At 46.1% G+C, this 21,696-nt stretch overlaps 1 protein-coding gene across 1 annotated transcript in view; it reads right to left on the minus strand.

Moving 5' to 3' along the window:
* Window positions 1-14,791, minus strand: part of SRPK1 (SRSF protein kinase 1) — a 52,092-nt gene extending 37,301 nt beyond the window's left edge. Inside the window, 2 exon segments of the mRNA XM_066235666.1 lie at window positions 14,222-14,415; window positions 14,417-14,791. Coding sequence (XP_066091763.1) covers window positions 14,222-14,415; window positions 14,417-14,776 — 554 coding nt within the window. The 5' untranslated portion in view covers window positions 14,777-14,791.
* Window positions 14,792-21,696: the final 6,905 nt, after the last annotated feature.

A 21,696-nucleotide genomic window follows, 5' to 3' on the forward strand; every position in this document is an offset into this window, starting at 1 on the left:
TGAGCAAACCGGCCAGGGCCAAAAAACTCTTATAAAGACTAACAACCCAAAAATAAATGGGCAAAAAAAATCAGATACTTCAGTGAAGACATAAAAATAGCCAGTAAGTACTTCCAGTAGTCTTCAAGGAAAAATAATTTAACTAAAAACTAAAATCAAAAGTGCAATAACTAAAATTCTCATACACTGTTGGTGGTAATGTTAAATGACACAGTCATTTGGGGAAAGTGGCAGTTTCTCATAAAAAATTGAACAGACCTCAATCACATTCCAGAAATTCTGATCCTAAGAGAAAAGAGATATCCACTCATATATTTGTATAAAAATTTACAGAAACTTTGTTCATAATGGCCCTGAAGAGAAAAAAAAACACAAACCCCCAAAGATGTCTACCAATGGAAAAGAACAACAAACAGGTTTATTCTTGCAATAGATTAGTAGCCAGAAAGAAAAAGGAATAAACTACTAATCATGTGGCCAACACAAACGAATCTCAAAATCACTATGTTAAGCAGAAGAAGCTAGACACTGAAGAGTCCATACAGTGTCACTCCATCTGTGGGAAACTACCCCGCCACGGGCAGATGGCCGGTGTGGCCCCCGGGCAGGATGCGCAGGGGGAGACAGAATGCAACGACACTAACATGGAAGCTCCTGTCCTGATGAAAAAGTTCTAGCCGGGACTGGGGCGCTGGTCACACGGGTGCATACATTTGCCCAACTACTCTGAACTGCACTCTCATAAAAATGAATTCATTAGCCTGACCAGGTGGTGGCGCAGTGGATAGAGCGTCGGACTGGGATGCGGAGGACCCAGGTTCAAGACCCCAAGGTGGCCAGCTTGAGTGCGGGCTCATCTGGTTTGAGCAAAGCTCACCAGCTTGGACCCAAGGTCACTGGCTTGAGCAAGGGGTCACTCGGTCTGCTGAAGGCCCGCGGTCAAGGCACATATGAGAAAGCAATCAACGAGCAACTAAGGTGTCACAACGAAAAACTGATGATTGATGCTTCTCATCTCTCTCCATTCCTGTCTTTCTGTCCCTGTCTATCCCTCTCTCTGACTCTTACTTTGTCTCTGTAAAAAAAAAAATCAAAAAAAAATCATTATATAGTTTGCAAATTACACCTCAATAGAGTTGATTTAAAAATAAGGTACAGCAGTTCCCTTTATCCGTGGGGAAACATTCCAAGAACCCCAGGGATGCCTGAAACCGTGGATAGTATTGAAACCTATGTATAACCTTACTACGTTTTTCCCTATACATACATACTTATGACAAAGTTTAATTTATAAATAAGGCACAGTGAGATTAATAGTAGAACGATTATAACAATATAGTGTAATAAAAGTTATGTGAATGGTTTTGGGGTCACTATTACCTAAAATAAAGGTGACCTGAACACAGGCGCTGCAATTCCACAACTGCTGACCTGACAGCCGAGATGGCTACTAATCGGGTAGGTAGCGGGCACTCGACAAAGGAACGACTTCACGTCCTGGGCTGCATCGAGCCGGGTGGTGTGAGATTAGACCATGCTACTCAGAACAGCACCCAATTTAAAACGTATGAACTGTTTATTTCTGGAATTTCTCATTTAGTATTTTTAGACCATGGTTGACTGAAGGTAAGTAAAATTGCAGAAAATAAAACTTCAAATAAGAAGAGGACTATTATATTCCTTTCCTTCTATTTTTTAATAATTAAAGTTATACCTACATTAATCCAAAGCCAAAGAATTAAGACTCTCCTTGAATCTTAATTTTTTTTTTTTTTGTATTTTTCTGAAGCTGGAAACAGGGAGACAGTCAGACAGACTCCCGCATGCGCCTGACCGGGATCCACCCGGCACGCCCACCAGGGGGCGACGCTCTGCTCACCAGGGGGCGATGCTCTGCCCCTCCGGGGCGTCACTCTGTTGTGACCAGAGCCACTCTAGCGCCTGGGGCAGAGGCCAAGGAGCCATACCCAGCACCTGGGCCATCTTTGCTCCAATGTAGCCTCGGCTGCGGGAGGGGAAGAGAGAGACAGAGAGGAAGGAGAGGGGGAGGGGTGGAGAAGCAGATGGGCGCCTCTCCTGTGTGCCCTGGCCGGAAATTGAACCCGGGACTTCTGCACGCCAGGCTGACGCTCTACCACTGAGCCAACCGGCCAGGGCCGAATCTTAATTTAAGTATTTGATTCACCTCCAATAATCTTAATTTAAGTATTTGATTCACCTCCAATAACAGAAAGGGACTTTATTTGAAGACTGGATCTTTATACAGGTTATCAAGTTAAGACGAGTCATTAGAATGAGCCCTAACTCTCCTTGCTTATTGACAGTTCCTGACACCTGGCCCGCAGCAAACTAACAGCTCTTCATAATGAAAGGTCATGGAATGGAACCGCAACCACAGCCGCAGCTCGGGAGAAAATCTATTTCCTAATTTTGATAATTATATTGTGGCTCTAAGGGACTATGCAAAGTAGTTAGAGGTAAAGAGGCACAATGCCTATAACTCACTCTCAAATAATTCATAAAGGAAGGTTTTTTTCAGGCACCCACATTTTTCATTTATATGCCTGAGCTGTAGAGCCCACTTCTTTCCCGGAGGGCTCACCCACATTTATGATAAACAGCCACTAGATGGCACTCTGTGATCGCCTAATCCTGGCAGCCTTGGCTTCCACAGGCAGCACTTCAGACTCAATTATATTTAAAAAGAAAGAAACAAAAACTGGTGACCTTTAATAAAGCACCAAAATTAAGCAACCACTGCATTCAAAACTGACATTTTTACAGTGGCCTACAATGCCTTACATGATCTGACTTTTCACTGCCTTTACACCCAACTCTGACCTATCTCTTCAGGTCTGTGTCAGTGTTAACTTGCAGAGACCTCCGGACCTGCTATATAAGGGTAGTAGGCTGTGTACCACCCCTTGTCCCTTCACCCCGCTTCACTTTTCTTCAGCACTTGACATTTTGTTGTCTCCCTCGCCACACTCCCCGAATGTACAATAAGTTTCACAGGACAGAGTATACTTTGCTCACTGTGCTACCCCAGATGCTTGGAAAAGGGATGCATACCAGGCATGCTGCTTCTCTTTCATCTTTCACTATTACTCATCATTCTTCATTTGAGGTCCATTAACCCCCCCCCCACACCACCACCCAATAGAACTAGACTATGAAGAGATTTAAAAGTTAAGCAGTAAAATATTTTATATAGATAGACATCAAGAGATTTAAGCAGCCGAGTGACCCTACAAAAGGAGTGCTTTAGAGAAACTCCCTTGGCAAGGAGGTAGTAAAGTGCAGCAGGGCTGGAAGGCAGACGCAGGGGACACTGCACAGACAGTTACAGACAAGGTCTCTGGTGTCCGGAGGCTCAGGCTTGATCATGGCTCCCTAGTTCACCAGAACTCCACGACTTTACAAAAACTGCTGCTTCAAGATGCTCCTTGGCCCTGGCCGGTTGGCTCAGTGGTAGAGCGTCGGCCTGGCGTGCAGAAGTCCTGGGTTCGATTCCCAGCCAGGGCACACAGGAGAAGTGCCCATCTGCTTCTCCACCCCTCCCCCTCTCCTTCCTCTCTGTCTCTCTCTTCCCCTCCCGCAGCTGAGGCTCCATTGGAGCAAAGATGACCCGGGCGCTGGGTATGGCTACTTGGCCTCTGCCCAGGTGCTAGAGTGGCTCTGGTCGCGACAGAGCCACGCCCCGGAGGGGCAGAGCGTCGCCCCCTGGTGGGCATGCTGGGTGGATCCCAGTCGCGCACATGCGGGAGTCTGTCTCTCCTCGTTTCTAGCTTCAAAAAAATACAAAAAAAAAAAAAAAAAATGCTCCTTGTGCCTCAGTAGCCCAGTGTGTAAAGTGAGGCAGGAAGAACACCTAGCAGGGGTCTCCAAACTTTTTACACAGGGGGCCAGTTCACTGTTCCTCAGACCATTGGAGGGCTGCCAAATACAGTGGTCCTCTCACTGACCACCAATGAAAGAGGTGCCCCTTCCAGAAGTGCAGTGGGGGCTGGATAAATGGCCTCAGGGGGCCGCATTGCGGGCCGTAGTTTGGGGACGCCTTTATAGGGACTAGACAGGTTACGTTTATCCTATGCTTTAGTATGGTGCCTGATATATAAATTTTAGCACTGCATGTAGGAAGGACACAAGGGACAAGGAACAAACAAATATTTCTTCATTGATTCAGCTGTTTTTAGAAACTAGCTTATTTACATGTGAACTTAGGTTTGTATTTCTCTCTGCCTGAGGAGTGAAGAATTGTAGGCACTCCTAATTCAGAGAACTGTCTTCTAGGGACGGTGTGATATGCTGAATAGTGTGTTCCACTAAAGAAATGAATGGCCCTGGCCGGTTGGCTCAGCGGTAGAGCGTCGGCCTAGCGTGCGGAGGACCCGGGTTCGATTCCCGGCCAGGGCACACAGGAGAAGCGCCCATTTGCTTCTCCACCCCTCCGCCACGCTTTCCTCTCTGTCTCTCTCGTCCCCTCCCGCAGCCAAGGCTCCATTGGAGCAAAGATGGCCCGGGCGCTGGGGATGGTTCTGTGGCCTCTGCCCCAGGCGCTAGAGTGGCTCTGGTCGCAACATGGCGACGCCCAGGATGGGCAGAGCATCGCCCCCTGGTGGGCAGAGCGTCGCCCCTGGTGGGCGTGCCGGGTGGATCCTGGTCGGGCGCATGCGGGAGTCTGTCTGACTGTCTCTCCCTGTTTCCAGCTTCAGAAAAATGGAAAAAAAAAGAAAAAAAAAAAAGAAATGAATGAATGAATGAATGAATAGATAAATAAATAAATAAATGAATAAATGAATGAAGATATATTGGAGCCCTAATCTCCAATAACTCAGAAGGGGACTGGATCTTTATACAGGTTATCAAGTTAAGACGAGTCATTAGAATGAGCCCTAACTCAGTATGACTCGTGTCCTAATGAAAAGGGGGAATCTGGACAGACTGAGATGCACACAGAGGTAGATAAGAGGGGCAGACAGCCGTCTCCAAGAGAAGGAGAGAAACGGGTCCTTCCCTCCCAGTCCGCAGAACGGACCAGCCCTGCTGGCACCTGGGCTCAGACTCCTGGCCGCCCGAACTGTGAGGCAGTACATTTCTGTGGTTTAAGCTACCCAGTGTGTGTGGTCTTCGGTTACAGTAAACTGAGCAGTTGCATCCAGACTGGAAACAAAGCAGACCTGTAGAGCTCTCTGCCTTAAGTGAGCACAGCCCCTGGAGGCGAAGGACTGTGGTCAGTCATCTTTTGTGTCCCTTCTGGAATACCCAATCTCATGCAAAAATTCAGTAAGATATTATTTTAAGTTCTAGCCCTAGAGACAGTGGAGTTCAGTAAATGCTAAACTTCTCCTACTACCTTTCCATATACGTAGTTTTTTCCTGACAGATAATATCTTTCTTTTACAAAATGAGAAACTGAACTTAACTTCTGAGACACACTCAAGTAGTAATCTCAACTCAGTAATCCTAAACTGGAGCGAGGGTTTGGCAAGATCAAAATTAAAATCTGAATGCCTAAATTTATCAGGTGTTATACACAATTAAATAGAAACTATCCCTGATCTTTAGATGACTCTACTCCCAACTAGACCGAACAGATATGGAATAGGGAATACCAACAGATGTGAATTAAAACCATCATTCTGACACATGAATAGCAGTAAAAAAAGGCCACATAAAATTCACAGGTAAACTTACCAAAGGCAGAAAGCATGAGGAAGGGAGTGGTCACCAGCACCTGACTCCAGCTCAGCTCTGGGCTAGGCATTCCGACACGCAAGATCATCCTAAGAACCACACTATCTACAGATAAGGAAACTCTGACTCAAGAAGTCAAATGACATTGTCCAAGTTCAACCAACAATAGTGTTGGACACAAACTGGAACCTGGGACTGTGTGATTCAAACAACAAACTCTCTGGTAAACAGCACATTAGCATCTACCTACAGTATATTATTCCACTTAGAAATATGAATTACCTAATTTATCCATTACATTCTCAATACAGCAAAGAAAAATGCAACATACAATTCCTGTTGAATCTATTCTCAAAGGCACAGGGAGCTATACAAAAGGAGTGTAAGAGTATCAAGGGAGCAAGCTCATGTATAGACAGAGCCTGAGACCTTCGGTCAAACAGCTACTGAAAGGACATTCAAGAACATTCATAGGATGAAAAGCAGCAACAGGAGTAAGAGCAACGTGAATGAGAAGATACAGTTGTCCATAGATTATATTAATAATTAGTCACAAAATTAGCCTATTTCAGGAAACATAAGTTCCCAAGGACTGGGAATCTTTTTTAAAATGCCTAATCACGCAGAACACAGAATTTAGCATTTGAGTAAATTAAGTACTATATAATGATTACCAACATGACTCCTGGTAGCAGCTCCAAACTTTGTCATTGGTGTTTGTTCACCACTAGCAGTAACAATTCTTAGTTAAAATATGTATTAAATTCCTTGATAAGCTATCCTAAAATATCCATCAATATTCCATCAAATATCCAAGGCCACCGAAAATACTAATGTCCAACAGCAACGATCGACACCAGGCCTCAGACTGCATCTGTCCACCTACAGCCATGTCACGGCATAGATTGACATGATCATTATCTAGCTCTTGCCAACTACACTTCTCTGAAAATGAACAAGGTATACTGAACTTACTTTGTGGTTTCTGACAACATTCTGAAATCATTTCTTGTTCAAGTAGCTGAAACACTGGATACTATAGTCTTCAGAGCTGACTGATCCCTTGTGTCTTTTCAGATTCCCAACATTAATGCTTCCATAAGAGGCACAAGGGGGCAAGGGCTCCTCCACAAGTGCGCTTGCTGTCACTTTAAGAGAGGGTGCTCGAGAGAGCAGTAAGCCTATTAACGGCTACCCTTCCCCGGAAGACATGAGGGCAGAAATTACAGAGCGCAGGCTGGAAGCCAAATCTTGCTCCTAAGCTTTTGTTTGCAATGAATTTTAAGAAAAGTTAAAACAGTTGTGAACACTAAACGATCCAGAGCATCTTCCCACTGGACAACCAAATAGAGAGGAGGAGCCCCCACCCAACCCGTTCTGATAATGACCATTCCCTGCTGGTTTACTCACAGCATGCCTCATGAGCCAGGCTCTAAAAAAAATCCACACAATCACAAATTACATACATTATTCATTTTAGAATAAAAACACAGATGACCCCAATCCTGCAAGGTTAGGAATCCTTTGGAAGGTCAAAGATAAAAAAAGTGAAACAAATGAATCCATGCAACCAGGTGCCACCAGAGCCACTCAGCGAGGACTCGGCCGATGTAACTTTACAACTCAGCAATCTGCCTCCACAACCATAGTGAAATATGCCCTCAGACCAGCAGCAACAACAAAGTCATTAATTCTCCCAATAAACATACTGCTGGTGGTGGTGTTGGCATCTAAGACTGTGGTATTTACATTGTGGGAGAAGGAAAATGAGTGACTGTGTCCATGCTGTTGAGAACTGGGCTTTTCAGTTGAAGCAGGAGACAGAAATGTAAAATCAAAGGTAAGGTCAGTCCCCAGGTCACTTGATTTTCAAGTGTAACAGGAATTCACGATTGTTTTATTAAAAAGAAAAAACAACACAACTTACTTCCTCGCTCTAATCACAGAAAAGGCCTAGACACGATGATGAACGCAGTAGGAATAGGCATCTCAAGTGCCCAGATTGTGACTTCTACATGCTATTTCCCATTAAAAGGCTTCTTAGACTATTTCCTGGTCTGGGGGGAGGAGGGGGATAAGTCTGGAAAAACTGTCACACCAGATGCAAAAGGCTTTCAGAGATGCCTCAAATGGAATCGGCCATCGTGAAGGGACTCCACTGGACAGACAGGACAATCAATAAAAATAACTGCACATGCTACAAAATGCATGAAAACATTATGTGAAGTGAAAGAGATCCCACTTGTATGAAATGCCCAGACTAGGAAAAGCCATTGAGACATGAAGTAAGTAGATCAGCAATTGCCTAGGTTAGTGACAGGGTATAGCATTGGAGGTAATGAGGAGTGACTACTAATGGGTACAGGGTTTCTGTCTGGGGTGACCGAAACGGCTGACACCTGTTAGATCTTGATGAACACACTAAGAATCAATGAACTGTACACTTTAAACAAGTGAATTTTATGTATGTAAATTATAGCTCAATAAAGCTGTACACACGCACACAAAACCAACTACAATGGACTGAATCACAAATATGAGTTTATAAAAAAGTAAAGCTTTCTTGGTCATTTTGGAGGACACTAGGAATCCAACTGATTTTGAAAACTGAGAATGGACCAAGTATTTCTCCAGTCTCTCATACATATGAAGCATCTCTCCAGGTAACCAAAGAGATAAGGTGAAGTTTGTCTTTATAGAAGTATTCCAGTTAATGAATTCAAGAATAACAGATCACCATTTTGCAACTCTTACTAAAGTAATGGATCTAGGAAACGATCAATGGTCAATAATATCTTAAAAACAGTCAACCAAATAGCTGGTGCCCTCTGATAGCAGTATACACGACCACGTATGAAGCAATCTAGCAAAAACAAAAACCACGGAGAACCTATAAATTAAAAGACTAGAGAGACTTTTCTAACAGTGGCACTGTAAGGACCTTATGAATCCTGATTCAAACTTAAAATTAGCAGAAAATTTGAACACGGCTTAGATATTTGCTATTAGGGACTTGTTTCAAAAAGTTTTAGGTGTGGTAATAATAACACAGTTATGTTTTTAAAAGCTAAGAATCCCTCTCTTACTGTCTAGCTGACCCACCTGTCTTCCTTTTTAATAAAAGAGTCCTGAGTACCCACCACTTGAGCACTTCAGCAAGTCGCTCAGTTCAAGTGATCTGAAGGACTGCGGTCACCTGGCAGCCTCCTGGGCCTCTGTGTAGTAGAAGCACTAATGTAAACAAGTTTACTAACATGTATAAACTTACTGAGGAAGGAAAGAGGACAAGAAAGTTATTTCTGGCAAGGGCAAATCTAAAAATGTAATTCTGCCAAGTGGATCATGTACCTGTAACCTCACAATTAAAAATGTAAGTTTTTAAAAGATGACAGTTGACATTGAAAATTTCAAAGGTAAAGGAAAATTTTAAAAAGTACAAGATTTGCTACATTAAAAAAATTTTATATCAAAAACACTATTAATGAAATTTAAAAACTAACAACAGTTGAGAAATACCAATCCACCACATGACAAAAGGTATATTCTAAATAGATTTTAATATCAAGAAAATGACCAACAATCTAATATAAAAAATGGGCAAAAGATAAGAGCAGAACAATAAATACATCCCCAAATGGTTATCTTCTTGGTAACAAAAGAAATGAGAACAAAATTAATTTATAGATGACCAGATGTGGGAAGCTTTTTCTACAGTGCCCAGGACATACAGGACATACAGGATATCCCCACCTCCAACACTGCCTGGCACCGTCCTCCTTCAAGTGTCCCCTTCTCAGTGTGGCCTCGCTCACTCTATTTAAAACTGCACCCCTACCCTCACTTCTCAATCCCTACTTTTTTCCACCTTATTAGCTAACACGTGATATAACTAACATGTCCACTGCTAATTTTCTGTCTCCCTCCATTTAAACACAGCTCACGAGGGTACAGATGTGTTTCTTTCACTAATGTACCACAAGGATGGAAAACTGCTCAGGACATGGTAGGTGTGCAAAAACTAATGAATAGGAGTAAAACTGGTTAACTCTGCTGAAGAGTTATTTTCACGTAGACTAATAATTTCTCCTAAGGAAATTACCACTGATGTTGGGTGACCAGTGTTTATCTAAAAGATCACCCACCTTGGGTGTGAAAACTGGAGACAGCCTGCAGTAGAAATGTGAAAGGATGTGGAGTGCTCAATGCTACAAAAAATGTCCATGGTAATGTTAACTGGGAAATGTATACGCAATGGTGCGATTTTTGTCTGACGAGCATACACATGTTTATTAATAGGAACTAATTAGATTATAGTAGATTCATTCAGTGGAATATCAGATAGAGCTACTCTCTGTGTCCTAATATGGAACCAATTCTAAAACTTACTGGGTAAGGGGAAAAAAATCCCATAGACCTTAAAATAATAGATCTGATATAGAACTAATTTTCATGGTACACTGTTAAGTGTAAAAAGTAACTAATATCATTTAATTTTTAAAAGTTGGTTCAAGTTTACATACTCTACTCACTACTGGATAAAAGTTGGAAACGGGGAGGCAGTCAGACAGACTCCCACATGCGCCCCACTGGGATCCACCCAGCATGCCCACCAGGGGGCAATGCTCTGCCCATCTTGGGGTGTCGCTCTGCCGCAATCAGAGCCATTCTAGTGCCTGAGGCAGAGGCCACAGAGCCATCCTCAGCGCCCGGGCAAACTTTGCTCCAATGGAGCCTCGGCTGCAGGAGGGGAAGAGAGAGACAGAGAGGAAGGAGAGGGGGAAGGGTTGGAGAAGCAGATGGGCACTTCTCCTGTGTGCCCTGGCTGGGAATCGAATCCAGGACTCCTACACGCCAGGCCGACGCTCTACCACTGAGCCAACCAGCCAGGGCCAAAAGTTGGAATTTTTTTTTAATTTATTGTGTTCACATAGATTCATTCTAGTGTTGCCCCGATTGCATCCCCCCTCCCCCGTATTCCCCTCAACATATACGTTGGAAATTTTAAAGTATCTTCCCTTACATAAAAACTACATTTTTGGAAATTTAAGAAATAAAACCAAAAGCACTTCCAAACTCAAATAATTTTACTGCCAAGTTTATACTAACTCCAGAAAGTTCTTTAACTGCAAATAAAATGAAAGTTACTGTCCAGATTAACTTCCTAATAAAATTATCAGCTATGAAACAATTTCAAAAGCCATGTACTATTTTAAATGATAAAAGACCTTATGACAAACAGGTCCAGGCCCAGCTGTTGGTATGCCTCACCGCCAACTGAATGCACACAGGGAGGAGGGCACGCTGCCCACTTAGAGACATCACCAGTGGGCCACGACCGGGCACCTAAGGCTTCCAGAGGTGAGGTGCCTAATTCGGAAGCCTCTGTTCACTCAGCCTCCACCTTATTTGTCCTCAGACACACCGAAAGGAACTGTCACCTGGTGACAGCAGTGCCTAGCACCTATGACTTTGGGGTACCTCAGACTCGTGCTGGAATCCTTATTTCATAACTTTATAGAAGAGTAATCTACAAATCTCAAATTACCTTACCTGTAAAGTAAAATACAGATAATCACCAACAAGTTAATATGAGAGAGTACACCGTCTGAAAAGTGGAACGAAGAAATTCTTCAAATAAGACAACTAAAAATCCCCAAAGTAAACTCTTTCAACACAGTGCAAGAACCCAGAGGAAACCAAGGCTAAGGAGGACTGACCTGGGAGGCAGGGGCCTGGAGCCCAGTCTGACCCAGCGCCAGCTCCACGGGCACACTGTTTCATGGACGCAGGTGCTACAAAATCAGGGCACCGAAAATCCTTCCCACCTGTACCACACCGTGACTAAATCACCAGGATGCTCTTACTGTACTTTCAAACGTTTCTAAAATGTTTCATGTAAATGCTTGGTTTTTATAACTTCAGATCCTGATCAGTTTTCACTATGACAGCTGCCAGACTTAAGAACACGAAAGACTGTTTCCTTAACTAAAAGTTACCCAAGGTTAGACTGCTAAAAAATGGCAAAGTCAAAATTCAAACCAGATCCGACTGACCAAACTCTCTGGCATGCCTCTTCCTCAGGCCTCCCTAATTAATCTCCTGGTAACTCACGGACTGCCTTTGCAAATGACTGGAAATGAGTGGCCACGGAAGAGTCAAGTTACCTGAGTCAGGTGGGGCTTGAACTCCTAACACAGTACTCTAGCCAAGATAATTACTTCAGCTACTTAATAGGAGGCTGGAGGGGATAAAACTCCATAAAATTATCAAGAAAAGATATTAACTGGAAAAAAAAAAGAAAAAGTAAATTAAGCACCTTTGCTTGACCGGTGGTGGCGCAGTGGATAGTGTTGACCTGGGACCCCAAGGTCCTGGTTTGAAACCCCAAGGTCGCATGAACGCAGGTTCACCGGCTTAAGCATGGGGTCACCACCTTGAGTGGGGGATCATCAACATGATCCCATTGTTACTGGCTTAAGCCCAAAGGTCACTGGCTTGAGCAAGGGGTCACTGACTCAGCTGGAGCCCGGTGGTCAAGGCATATATGAGATGCATCAATGAACAACTAAAGTGACGCAACCATGAGTTGCTGCTTATCTTTCTCCCTTCCTGTCTTGCTCATGAAAGAAAAAAAAAACTATCTTTGACACTACAAGTAAATGGGGTCAGTTCATTCACATATATAATATTTCAGGACTTAAAGTTGCACCAGATTAAATACTCAGCAAAATAACTGCTAGATTACCTGTATTATTCACTTGCTTTTGTGCAAGTGTAGAAATAATTAAGAACAAAAATAACTGGGTTACTCACAGTAGTAAATAGGAAGAGTAACAGATAATCTGAAGTACACATAATTCAGCTTTAGAAATAAGGCATATGGTCTAAAGAGATAACCCAAAATAATAAATATATGTATTAAGGTAAAAATATAATCGGCTATCTATCTATAATATATATACCTTCCAAATTATAGGTTGATTCAGGCTAATACCAAAATTAATTTCCATGTGGAGAGACCAGGACAGAGGACTTTTAAATAAAACAGTGAATAATAAAATCACCACCTTCTTACATTGGCAAAAATTACGTTTTATAACACATTCATATCAGCTCTACAGGGAGTAACAAAACTAAGGCACTAAAAAAAAAAAAAGTAACATTTAAATTTCCACTGCATAGGAGAACCAGGTGAGCTCCTTGCCGTTTCCTTTAAACCAATCTGGTACTAAAAACTGGTTTTCCAATAATCCACACATGTTTAATCAAGAGGCAAATACACACACAAACATACATAAACTCACATTTAAGTGCACTGGTTACCAGGCGCTTTACAAAATAAAAAATTTCATAATACAGCTGACAGGAATGGAGCAAGAGGTGCAGTCACCTACCACTTTAGCTCTATTGAAAGAAGTCATTATGTGCTCTCCTCAAACATTAGGCGGCCTCCACAAACAACATACACCCCTATCTGGTATTGTCATTCAGAACAGCAACCTAGGAAGCCTCTGAACAATGTGTTTTATCAGCTCTGGAAGAATTAGACGGTATTTATTCATCTCCGCATAACATCACGCACACGGAGAAGTGTCAAGAAAATAATGCATTTTTTCCTGCGCACCATTTACGAGAAAGCCAGTTTCTGAGACCCTCTGCAATGAAATGGCAGTGCGAGAGAAAAGTTCCTTAGACTGAACCCCACTTGCAGAAGCCCTCTACTGGGCGTTTCTACCAAGCTGCGTCCAACTTTTGTGTTTCCCACAATAGCGCTAAGGTTATGCATCCTGCTGATAAACCCGAATGTGTGCCACTGAATACACCAAAGCAGAATTACCAATAGTACTGGCTAACAAACTTCCCCGTCGTTTCTGGGATGCCCAACCCGGAAGGTACCTGCAACTCCAAGGGAGGACTCCGGCTCCGGGAGGAGGAAGCGGGAAGGGAATCCGGCCGTGACCGCGGTCTGCCCGCACAGCGTCCCCCGGGCCGTGCGCCCTGCAGGCTCGGGAAGTTGGCTAGCCCAAGGTAGAGAGCCGTGCCCTGCTCCATAAAAGGGGACGTGTGGCTGGCAGACCCCAGTTCGGCCACTTCATGCAGGAGTTCCCTGACGGCCTAGCGTGCAGACAGACGCAGGAGGCCAGTTAGGACGCCGGGAAGCAGGTAGAAAAGACCCGAGCTCACGGGCAGATGGGTAATGCCCTACCCGCTTCGTCGGGAGGCCCAAACCGGGGGAGCCCGCGGTGCCCCCTCGGGGGTCGGGAAGGCAATGACCGCACGGGCTGAGGTCCTCCTCCAGCAGCCCTCTCCAGCAGGCCCGGGGCTGCGGAGAGCCGGGCCTGGCCTTCGGCAGCAGACGCTGCCTTCCGCCGGGTACCTGGGAGCGAGTCCCCCAGGCCGCCCCGAGGCCATGTGGCTGGGGTCGCGGGGGGCCCGCGCCCAGCGCCCGCTCTGGACGTGAACACAGGAGAGAGGAGGTGCGGGAGGGGGTGCAGAGACTGGGATGTTGGGGTTCAAGACTCACTTCCTCTGGGCTTTGTCCTTCTTGGCCTTGGTCCTTTTCTTTCGGGCCTGGAGCGCAAGCACTGCGGGAGAGAGGGATGGATGAAGGGCGAAGGCGGAGGGAGGGAGGAGGCCGAGGTGAGGGTGGGGACCCGGCAGTGGCGCGGGGGCCTGGCGCGGGGCCGACCTGGGGGGCGAGCCGGCCGGCCGGGGGGCAGGCGGCCCAGGCGGGCGCGGCGGCGGGAGCGCGGGCCGGGTCGGGCCGGGGGTCGGCGGGCTGGCCGTCGCCACGCCCGCGTACAGCGGGGCTCCGCGGCGGCCCCGGGACGCGCGCCCGCCTGGCTGGGAACAAGGGACGATGCCTGCCGGCGCCGAAGGGCGCCTGGACCGAGGGGCGCGGACCTGCAGCCCAGAAGCGGGGGTTGCGGGGTGGCGCCACCTCCGTGGAGGGGCGCCACACGCCCGGGGACCAGACCGCAGCGGTTAGCCCATGTTCCTGGCGCTGACCCGGGCCTCGCCCCGGTGGCCGTTGCCCCTCGTGGCGAAGGCCGCTCCACCACTCACCTTTCCGCTCCATGGCGAGACCGGTAACCGCCAGGCGCCTGCGCACTCGAGTGGCGGCGACTCCCGCGCCCGCCGCGGCCCAAAAGCGAGCCCGCGCACGCCCCGCCCCCAAGTTCCCGCCCCGCCCCCGCCCGCGGCGGCGCGCGCCTGCGCGTTCGGCGCGGAGCCTACCACCTGCTCCCGAGGAGAGGCAGAAAAGAATGGGGGCTAGGGGGGAGGGGAAGAGAGAACGCAGAGCGTGAATGCTAAAGAGGTGTTTGAGAACGTCGCGTGGAAGCCTGGCAGTGAGGTTCGTTCTGCTTACCTGGCACTTGCCTCTTAGGAGAAGGCGAAGAATGCGGCTTCGAGGGCTCCTTGCGTGCTGACTCATCGTTCTGCAACCAACTGGAATTGGCCTCAGTTTCCTGGTCCGTAAAATGGATTCATCAGGCGTGTCCCAGTGCCTTCCTTGAGCTGTGTGTGATGGCCAATTGAGATACCATATATGATAGAATGGAAATGGAGTAGAGACAAGTGAGAAAGAAAAGGAAGTGCGAGCAACACGAAAGAAAGACTGGAATGAAGGAACCTTTAACCCCGCTGTCACTTAGGGAATATAGTCCATAGTGTGGTGATGACTGTACGGTGTCACGTGGGAACTGGAAATACCGCAGAAACACTTCGTGAAGTACATGATTGTCTAACTCCTATGCTATCACTAGTACTAAACCTGAAATTAACACAAAATAACATTGAATATAAAAAGAATTTTCTTAACTGCATTTTTTTTCTTAACATTTCAAGTTTAAATGAAGGCTGTAAAGGGAAGGCAGGTGGAGAATGAAGATAGTGCTTTTCATTTTACCATGTTATACTCTTTTTAGTACGTGATAAGCACAGTTGCTTTTATTGGATGCTTTTATACTTTTTAAGTGCGTTTCTCATTTGATGTTATGGCGACTAAAGGCAAGATAGTTAGTCTTACCACTATACAAAGAAAGGAAAACTTGGAGGGAATATGTACTTAGAATCTTGATGTCTGGACCCAATGATTAAGTCGTCAAACCCTTATTGTAAAGCAAGGTTAGTAGAGTTTTTCTGTGAAGGGCCATATAGTAAATATTAAGGCATGGGGGCCATAAGATCTCTTTCCCAACTACAGTGATGCCTTGGTTTTCGTCGATAATCAATTCGAAAACAATAGGTGAAATCCGAAACAGATGATAACCGGTCAAGGAAAACCGAGGCATTACTCTACTCAGTTCTGCTACTGGAACTCAAAAGCAGTCATAGAAAGTAGGCCCTGGCCGGTTGGCTCAGCGGTAGAGCGTCGGCCTGGCGTGCAGGGGACCCGGGTTCGATTCCGGCCAGGGCACACAGGAGACGCGCCCATTTGCTTCTCCACCCCCACCCCCTCCTTCCTCTCTGTCTCTCTCTTCCCCTTCGGCAGCCAAGGCTCCATTGGAGCAAAGATGGCCCGGGCGCTGGGGATGGCTCCTTGGCCTCTGCCTCAGGCGCTAGAGTGGCTCTGGTGGCGGCAGAGCGACGCCCCGGAGGGGCAGAGCATCGCCCCCTGGTGGGCAGAGCATCGCCCCTGGTGGGCGTGCCGGGTGGATCCCGGTCGGGCGCATGCGGGAGTCTGTCTCTCCCCGTTTCCAGCTTCAGAAAAATACAAAAAAAAAAAAAAAAAAGAAAGAAAGAAAGTAGAGGCTGTGTATTTCAGTAAAAATGTATGGCCTCTGTACTTTTAATTTCATGTATTTTTAACAAAGCATTATTCTTCTGTTAAACCTTTTTTTTCAATAATTTTAACACTTTTTGGCTCAGGCCTTAGTTTACCAACTCCAGTTGTATCTGGACAGGATGGGAATGCTGAAGACCCTTGCCCGAAAAGAAATTAAGACTCTAGTGGGAACGACACAGGTAATCAACTGACCAAGAAAGGAAGAAGACAGTGCAATAAATAGTATGGCACAAGTCAGGTGTGGGGGCTTGGGCGGGATTTTATTGGGCAAAGTAAATAAATGCAGTCCAGGGGAGGCAGCTCTTGAGCTGAGCCTTGGGAAATGTGTAAGATTTCTATAGGTGGAGAAGGAGATGTCAGGTATCCCTGAACGAGAAAAATCAAGGGAGCAAAAAGACACAGCCTTGCAAACTTACGGGCAGGGGTTAGGGCTGGTCAAGACCGAAGGGACGAGGTGTAAACGTAGGTCTGCCAGATTTGAAATTTAGGTAATTAATATTTATTGCATGGAACCTGAATGATAGCATTTCTGGGCCTGTTGCAAAAGAGGACAATACCTACTGGCCAAGGAAAAATGCCACCCAGTCTCCTCTCCGCTCTATACTGGAGCGTGAAAGGAGGGGCAGGGTAGGCTGAAGCCCTGGAGTCTGAGGATGCTGCTAGCTCAGGACAAGCACATGTGGTTTGGGAAAAACAGGAGAAAGCTGGTGGCTAAGAAAAAAAAATCCCAGAATCAGGAAATGATTCCCCACCGGGAGCAAACTCGGGAGGGCAGGGACCATGTTTTGGTTTTCTCTGATGTCATCTTTGTGACTAGCACAGTGTCAGACACTTAGAGTAAGTGATGTGCAGTGTATAAGGAAGTCTGGACAAGAGAGACAACACTGAGAGGGACAACAGAGAGCTGTACTACAACCCAGATGGGTTAGTGCAGCTCCATCAAAAAGGAAATAAGTTTATCCTGGCCTGGGCCAGTCATACCTGTCCCGACTCCGAGTGACTGTTGCTTCTCTCTCTGAGAACTTACTAGCCGTCTGCTTAAGAACTCATATGAGACTTTTTTCCGAGTCAATGTCAAGTTCACTGATCAAAATTCCTAGAATTGGCCATTTCTCCTTTTCTTTTTTAACCATTTCCCCCCTCATTCTCCCAGCATGCTTCAGTTCTCCACACCTGTTCTAAAATCCCTATCATTGTTTATTTAAGCTAGTTTGTATTTTCCCTAGATTAAAAGCCTATACTTTGTTTTGTGCTTTTTTGCTCTTTTCTTTCTTGAGAGAGAGAGAGATAAGTATCAACTCATAGCTACGTCATTTTAGTTGTTCACTGATGGCTTCTCAAATATGCTTTGACGGGGGGTGGGGGAAGGTGCAAGCAGAGCCAATGACCTCTTGCTCAAGCTAGTGACCTTGGGCTCAAGCCAGCGACCTAGGGCTTCAAGCCAGTGACCTGGGAGTCATGTTGATGATCCTGCACTCAAGCTGTCAACCCTGCACTCAAGCCAGCAACCTCGGGGTTTCGAACCTGGGTCCTCAGTGTCTCAGGTTGATGTTCTGTCCACTGCGCCACCGCCAGTCAGGCCTAAAGGTAACTTTAAAAATCACTTTCTCTTCCTCCTCTGCCAACTTCAGAGGGCTTCTACTATTCTGAACTTTACCCTTACAGAAGTTGGGTTTTTTTTTTAAAGATAGTTTTTTAAAATTAACTAATTAATTTATTTTAGAGAGAGAGGACGGGTAAGAAAGAGAGAGGACCACAGATATGTTCCTGTGTGCCCGTGATTGGGGACTGGACCGGCGACCTCTGCTCTTCCAGACGAGGCTCTAACCAACCGAGCTATCCAGCCCGGGTCCAGAACTTATTTTTAAAAGTAGTAGCCATTTTTTGATCTTCATTCTCAGCTACATGCATACCCCTCTCCCACAACTATTTTCTGCAGGTCCTTCTAAAAATAGAATCATTCAGAAAACACAGGGCATCGTGCTTTTGCTGTTCATGGGCAGGGTCAGAGAACGTAGTTACTGGAAAGATCTCATTCTCCCTGAGCTAACTTACTTTTTAAGACTGTCCTGGGATCTTCCCTAATGCCTCTTTGAAATTTTAGAAATCTGAGCCCCTTAAAGTATGGGACACATACTTCATTACACCCAGTATTCTCTGCCTTGGTTACTACAGACTCTTACATTTGGTCCAAAGTTTTGATTTGCGTTAAATCCAAAGTGTCGCTTTCCCTTATGGCTTCCCTAGTGTCCTGTGAGATGAAATAGACAACAGAAGAAAGCGAAAATACATCAGATACTTTATTATTTTTAAATTCTTTTTTATTGATTGATTTTAGAGAGGGAGGGAGAAAGATTTGTTGTTCCATTTATTTATGCATTCACTGGTTGATTCTTGTATGTGCCCTGGCTGGGGATTGAACCCATAACCTTGTTGTGTTGGGATGATGCACTAGTCAACTGAGCTACCTGGCCAGGGCCAGATACTTATTTTATTTTGAATGATATAAGATTTACCGTAGATGTCTACATAATCGGAGAACCCCAATAGAACTCTATCTTGCCCTTGTGATAGTTTTGTGAAGTATATTGGGAAATAATTCTATTCTAGACCTGAGTATCAGGAAATGCATAGCACATTCAGTAGAATAATTAGAGACACTTGAAAGCAGGGGTTGAGGTGTGGATAGGGTGAGGAAACCTGCAGGGGTGTAGAGTCCTCCAGCGACCGACAGCAGGCGTCTCTACCACCTCCTCTAGGCCTGCAGGGGCAAGGAGCAGAGGTCTTAGCAGAACACGGGTGTGTGTGAGTCTGCCAGGGCTGTCATCACGCCGTCCCACAAACCCGGGTGCTTAAACGACAGAAATGTATTGTCTCACAGTTCTGGAGACTTGAAGTCTGAAAGCAAGATGTCAGCAGGGCTGGCTCCTTCCGAGGACTATGAGGGAAGGACCTGTCCTCTTTCCTTGGCTAGTAGACGACCATCTTCTCCCTGTGTCTTCACGTTGTCTTCCTTCTCTGTGTGTCCCAAAATGTGTCCTAATTTCTCCTTTTCATAACGACATCAGTCATATTGGATTAGGGTTCATCCCAATAACCTCATTTGAACCTGATTACCTCTTTAAGACCGTATCTTCAAATAAGGTCACATTCTGAGATTCAGGGTGTCGGGCTCCAGTGTATCTTTTTTGAGGGTTGGGGACACACAATTCAACCCAAAAGAGGTGTGGTGGTAAGAAAGGGCTGCCAGACAACAGCTGTGCCCTTTGATGAAGGGATACATCCATGGCGCAGCAGGGAAATGAACAGCCACCTTCTCTCTCCTCTCAGCCTCTCGGGCAGATGCCTCCCGGGGACAAAGCCAGCTGGAACTCGGAAGGGTGGGGCAGTCCTTGCAGCCAGCCTCTGAGGGCGTGGGGAGGGTGGAGGGTGGCTGCGGAGGGGCAAACAGTATCCAGCACAGCCTGTCTGGGCAGTCTGTAGGATCCACCCAGGGCAGCTCGCATTTTCCGAGCAAGCAAGCCAGCCAGCCAGCGTCTTGAGCTCTCTGGTCCCCGGAGAAGCTTCGGAACAGGAGCTACTTAGAGATAGCCGGCTTGCTGGCTTGGTTCTGTAAAAGCATAAGCTTCACAAGGAGACGGCTGGAGTGAGGGGTTGGGGGCGGAGATGGAGGAGATAAAAGAGTGAACGCTTTGGCTTGGTGGGGTGGGAAATGTGGAAGTTCTTTGAGGTCTCGTCTCTGCCCTTTTGTGTATCTGTCTGAGGAGAGAGAGAGGAAGGGAGAGAGAGGGTGAGAAGCATCAATTCGTAGTTGCTTTCACTTCAGTTGCGCATTGATTGCTTCTCTTATGTGTGTCACCCCTTGCTCAAGCCAGAGACCTTGGGCTTTTCAAGCCAGCGACCTTTGGGCTCAAGCCGAGGCGCCCGCTCTCAGAGCCAGAGACCTCAGGGTTTCGAACAGGCGACCTCAGCACTCCATGTCGACGCTTTATCCACTGTGCCACCACCAGTCCGGCTCGGCTCCGTCCTCTTGGATGCTCTGGTTGCATGAAGGTTGAGGGAGGGGAGGACGTTCTCCAGCAGTGAGGAGATTACAGAGATCGGTGGTTCCCAAGGCAGGTAGGGCCCTCGCTCTGCTCCCTGGAAGTGCGTGCTCTGGAGAGGCAGTGAGGTGTTGCAAACTGACCTAAGCTATGTCCAACGCTTAGTTCTTTCTCACTGATAATGATACCTGCCAGAGAAGGTCGAAGTGATGAGGATTTGCCTCCCCCACACCGTCACTCTTGGGATGTAAGGAAAACAAGTTTCAGACTAAAATCTGTCTCGCACATGACATTCGTTAAACGTTCATTATCAGGCAGACACCAAAGAGCTCCTGTGATGTCTAAGTTCTTCTGGGTATCTCTGTCGTTTTGGATGCTCTGGCCACAGCATGAATGAGAGGTTTACTCAAGGCAGAGGGACAACAGTATCCCAGGGGCAGGGCTCTGCCACCTGCAAAGCTGTCATCAGGCCGCCAGAGAGGGAGATGCCTTTATACTCGGCTAGGCTGTTCCAATCCTGATCCATAATGCCGGAGGTGGTTCTGAGACAGGGTTTTACTGCCGAAGTGAGGTGCCTGTTCATTTGTGTCCTGAGTGTTATAAAGGCGCGATTGTTGGCAAAATTTGTGGTACCCAGTTACTCCGAAGCACTTAGTCAAAGCCACCTTCTGATTAGAATGGTCGCTAGCCACTCCTGGCCAGAGTCGCTGATACAAGAGCACAAGCTGCACCTGGGTGTGACTTCAAGTAATTGACAGCTACAGATGCCATCTTGCCTTTGCCAGAAGTTGTAATATGCCCAAGTATTTTGAAAAAGGAGATTTTATTTTTTTTTTGCAAATGCCAATTAAAAAAAAAAAAAAAAAAGAAGAAGCAATCTGGGAGTCTGACACTAGGGGGGAATGGTTAAGAAAGTTTTACACCATGTCTATGTGAGTTGCCAAAACAGGGACATGTCGGAGCCGATCTAAGGTCTGGAAGTCCCAGAAGAGCTTTCTTAAACATCTCCCAAAATAGGCTGCTATTGCTGCCTTGATTCCAAGGATAAATGCCAACGTATTTTAAGGTAAATTACAAACATCACCAGATGCGGTGTCCTGGGAGGCCGCCAGACCAGGAAAGATGCTCTAGTATATTTAACATGTTCAAAAGGCCATGCAGACTTGA

This window comes from Saccopteryx bilineata, chromosome 1, assembly GCF_036850765.1.
Source record: "Saccopteryx bilineata isolate mSacBil1 chromosome 1, mSacBil1_pri_phased_curated, whole genome shotgun sequence".
NCBI lineage: Eukaryota > Metazoa > Chordata > Mammalia > Chiroptera > Emballonuridae > Saccopteryx > Saccopteryx bilineata.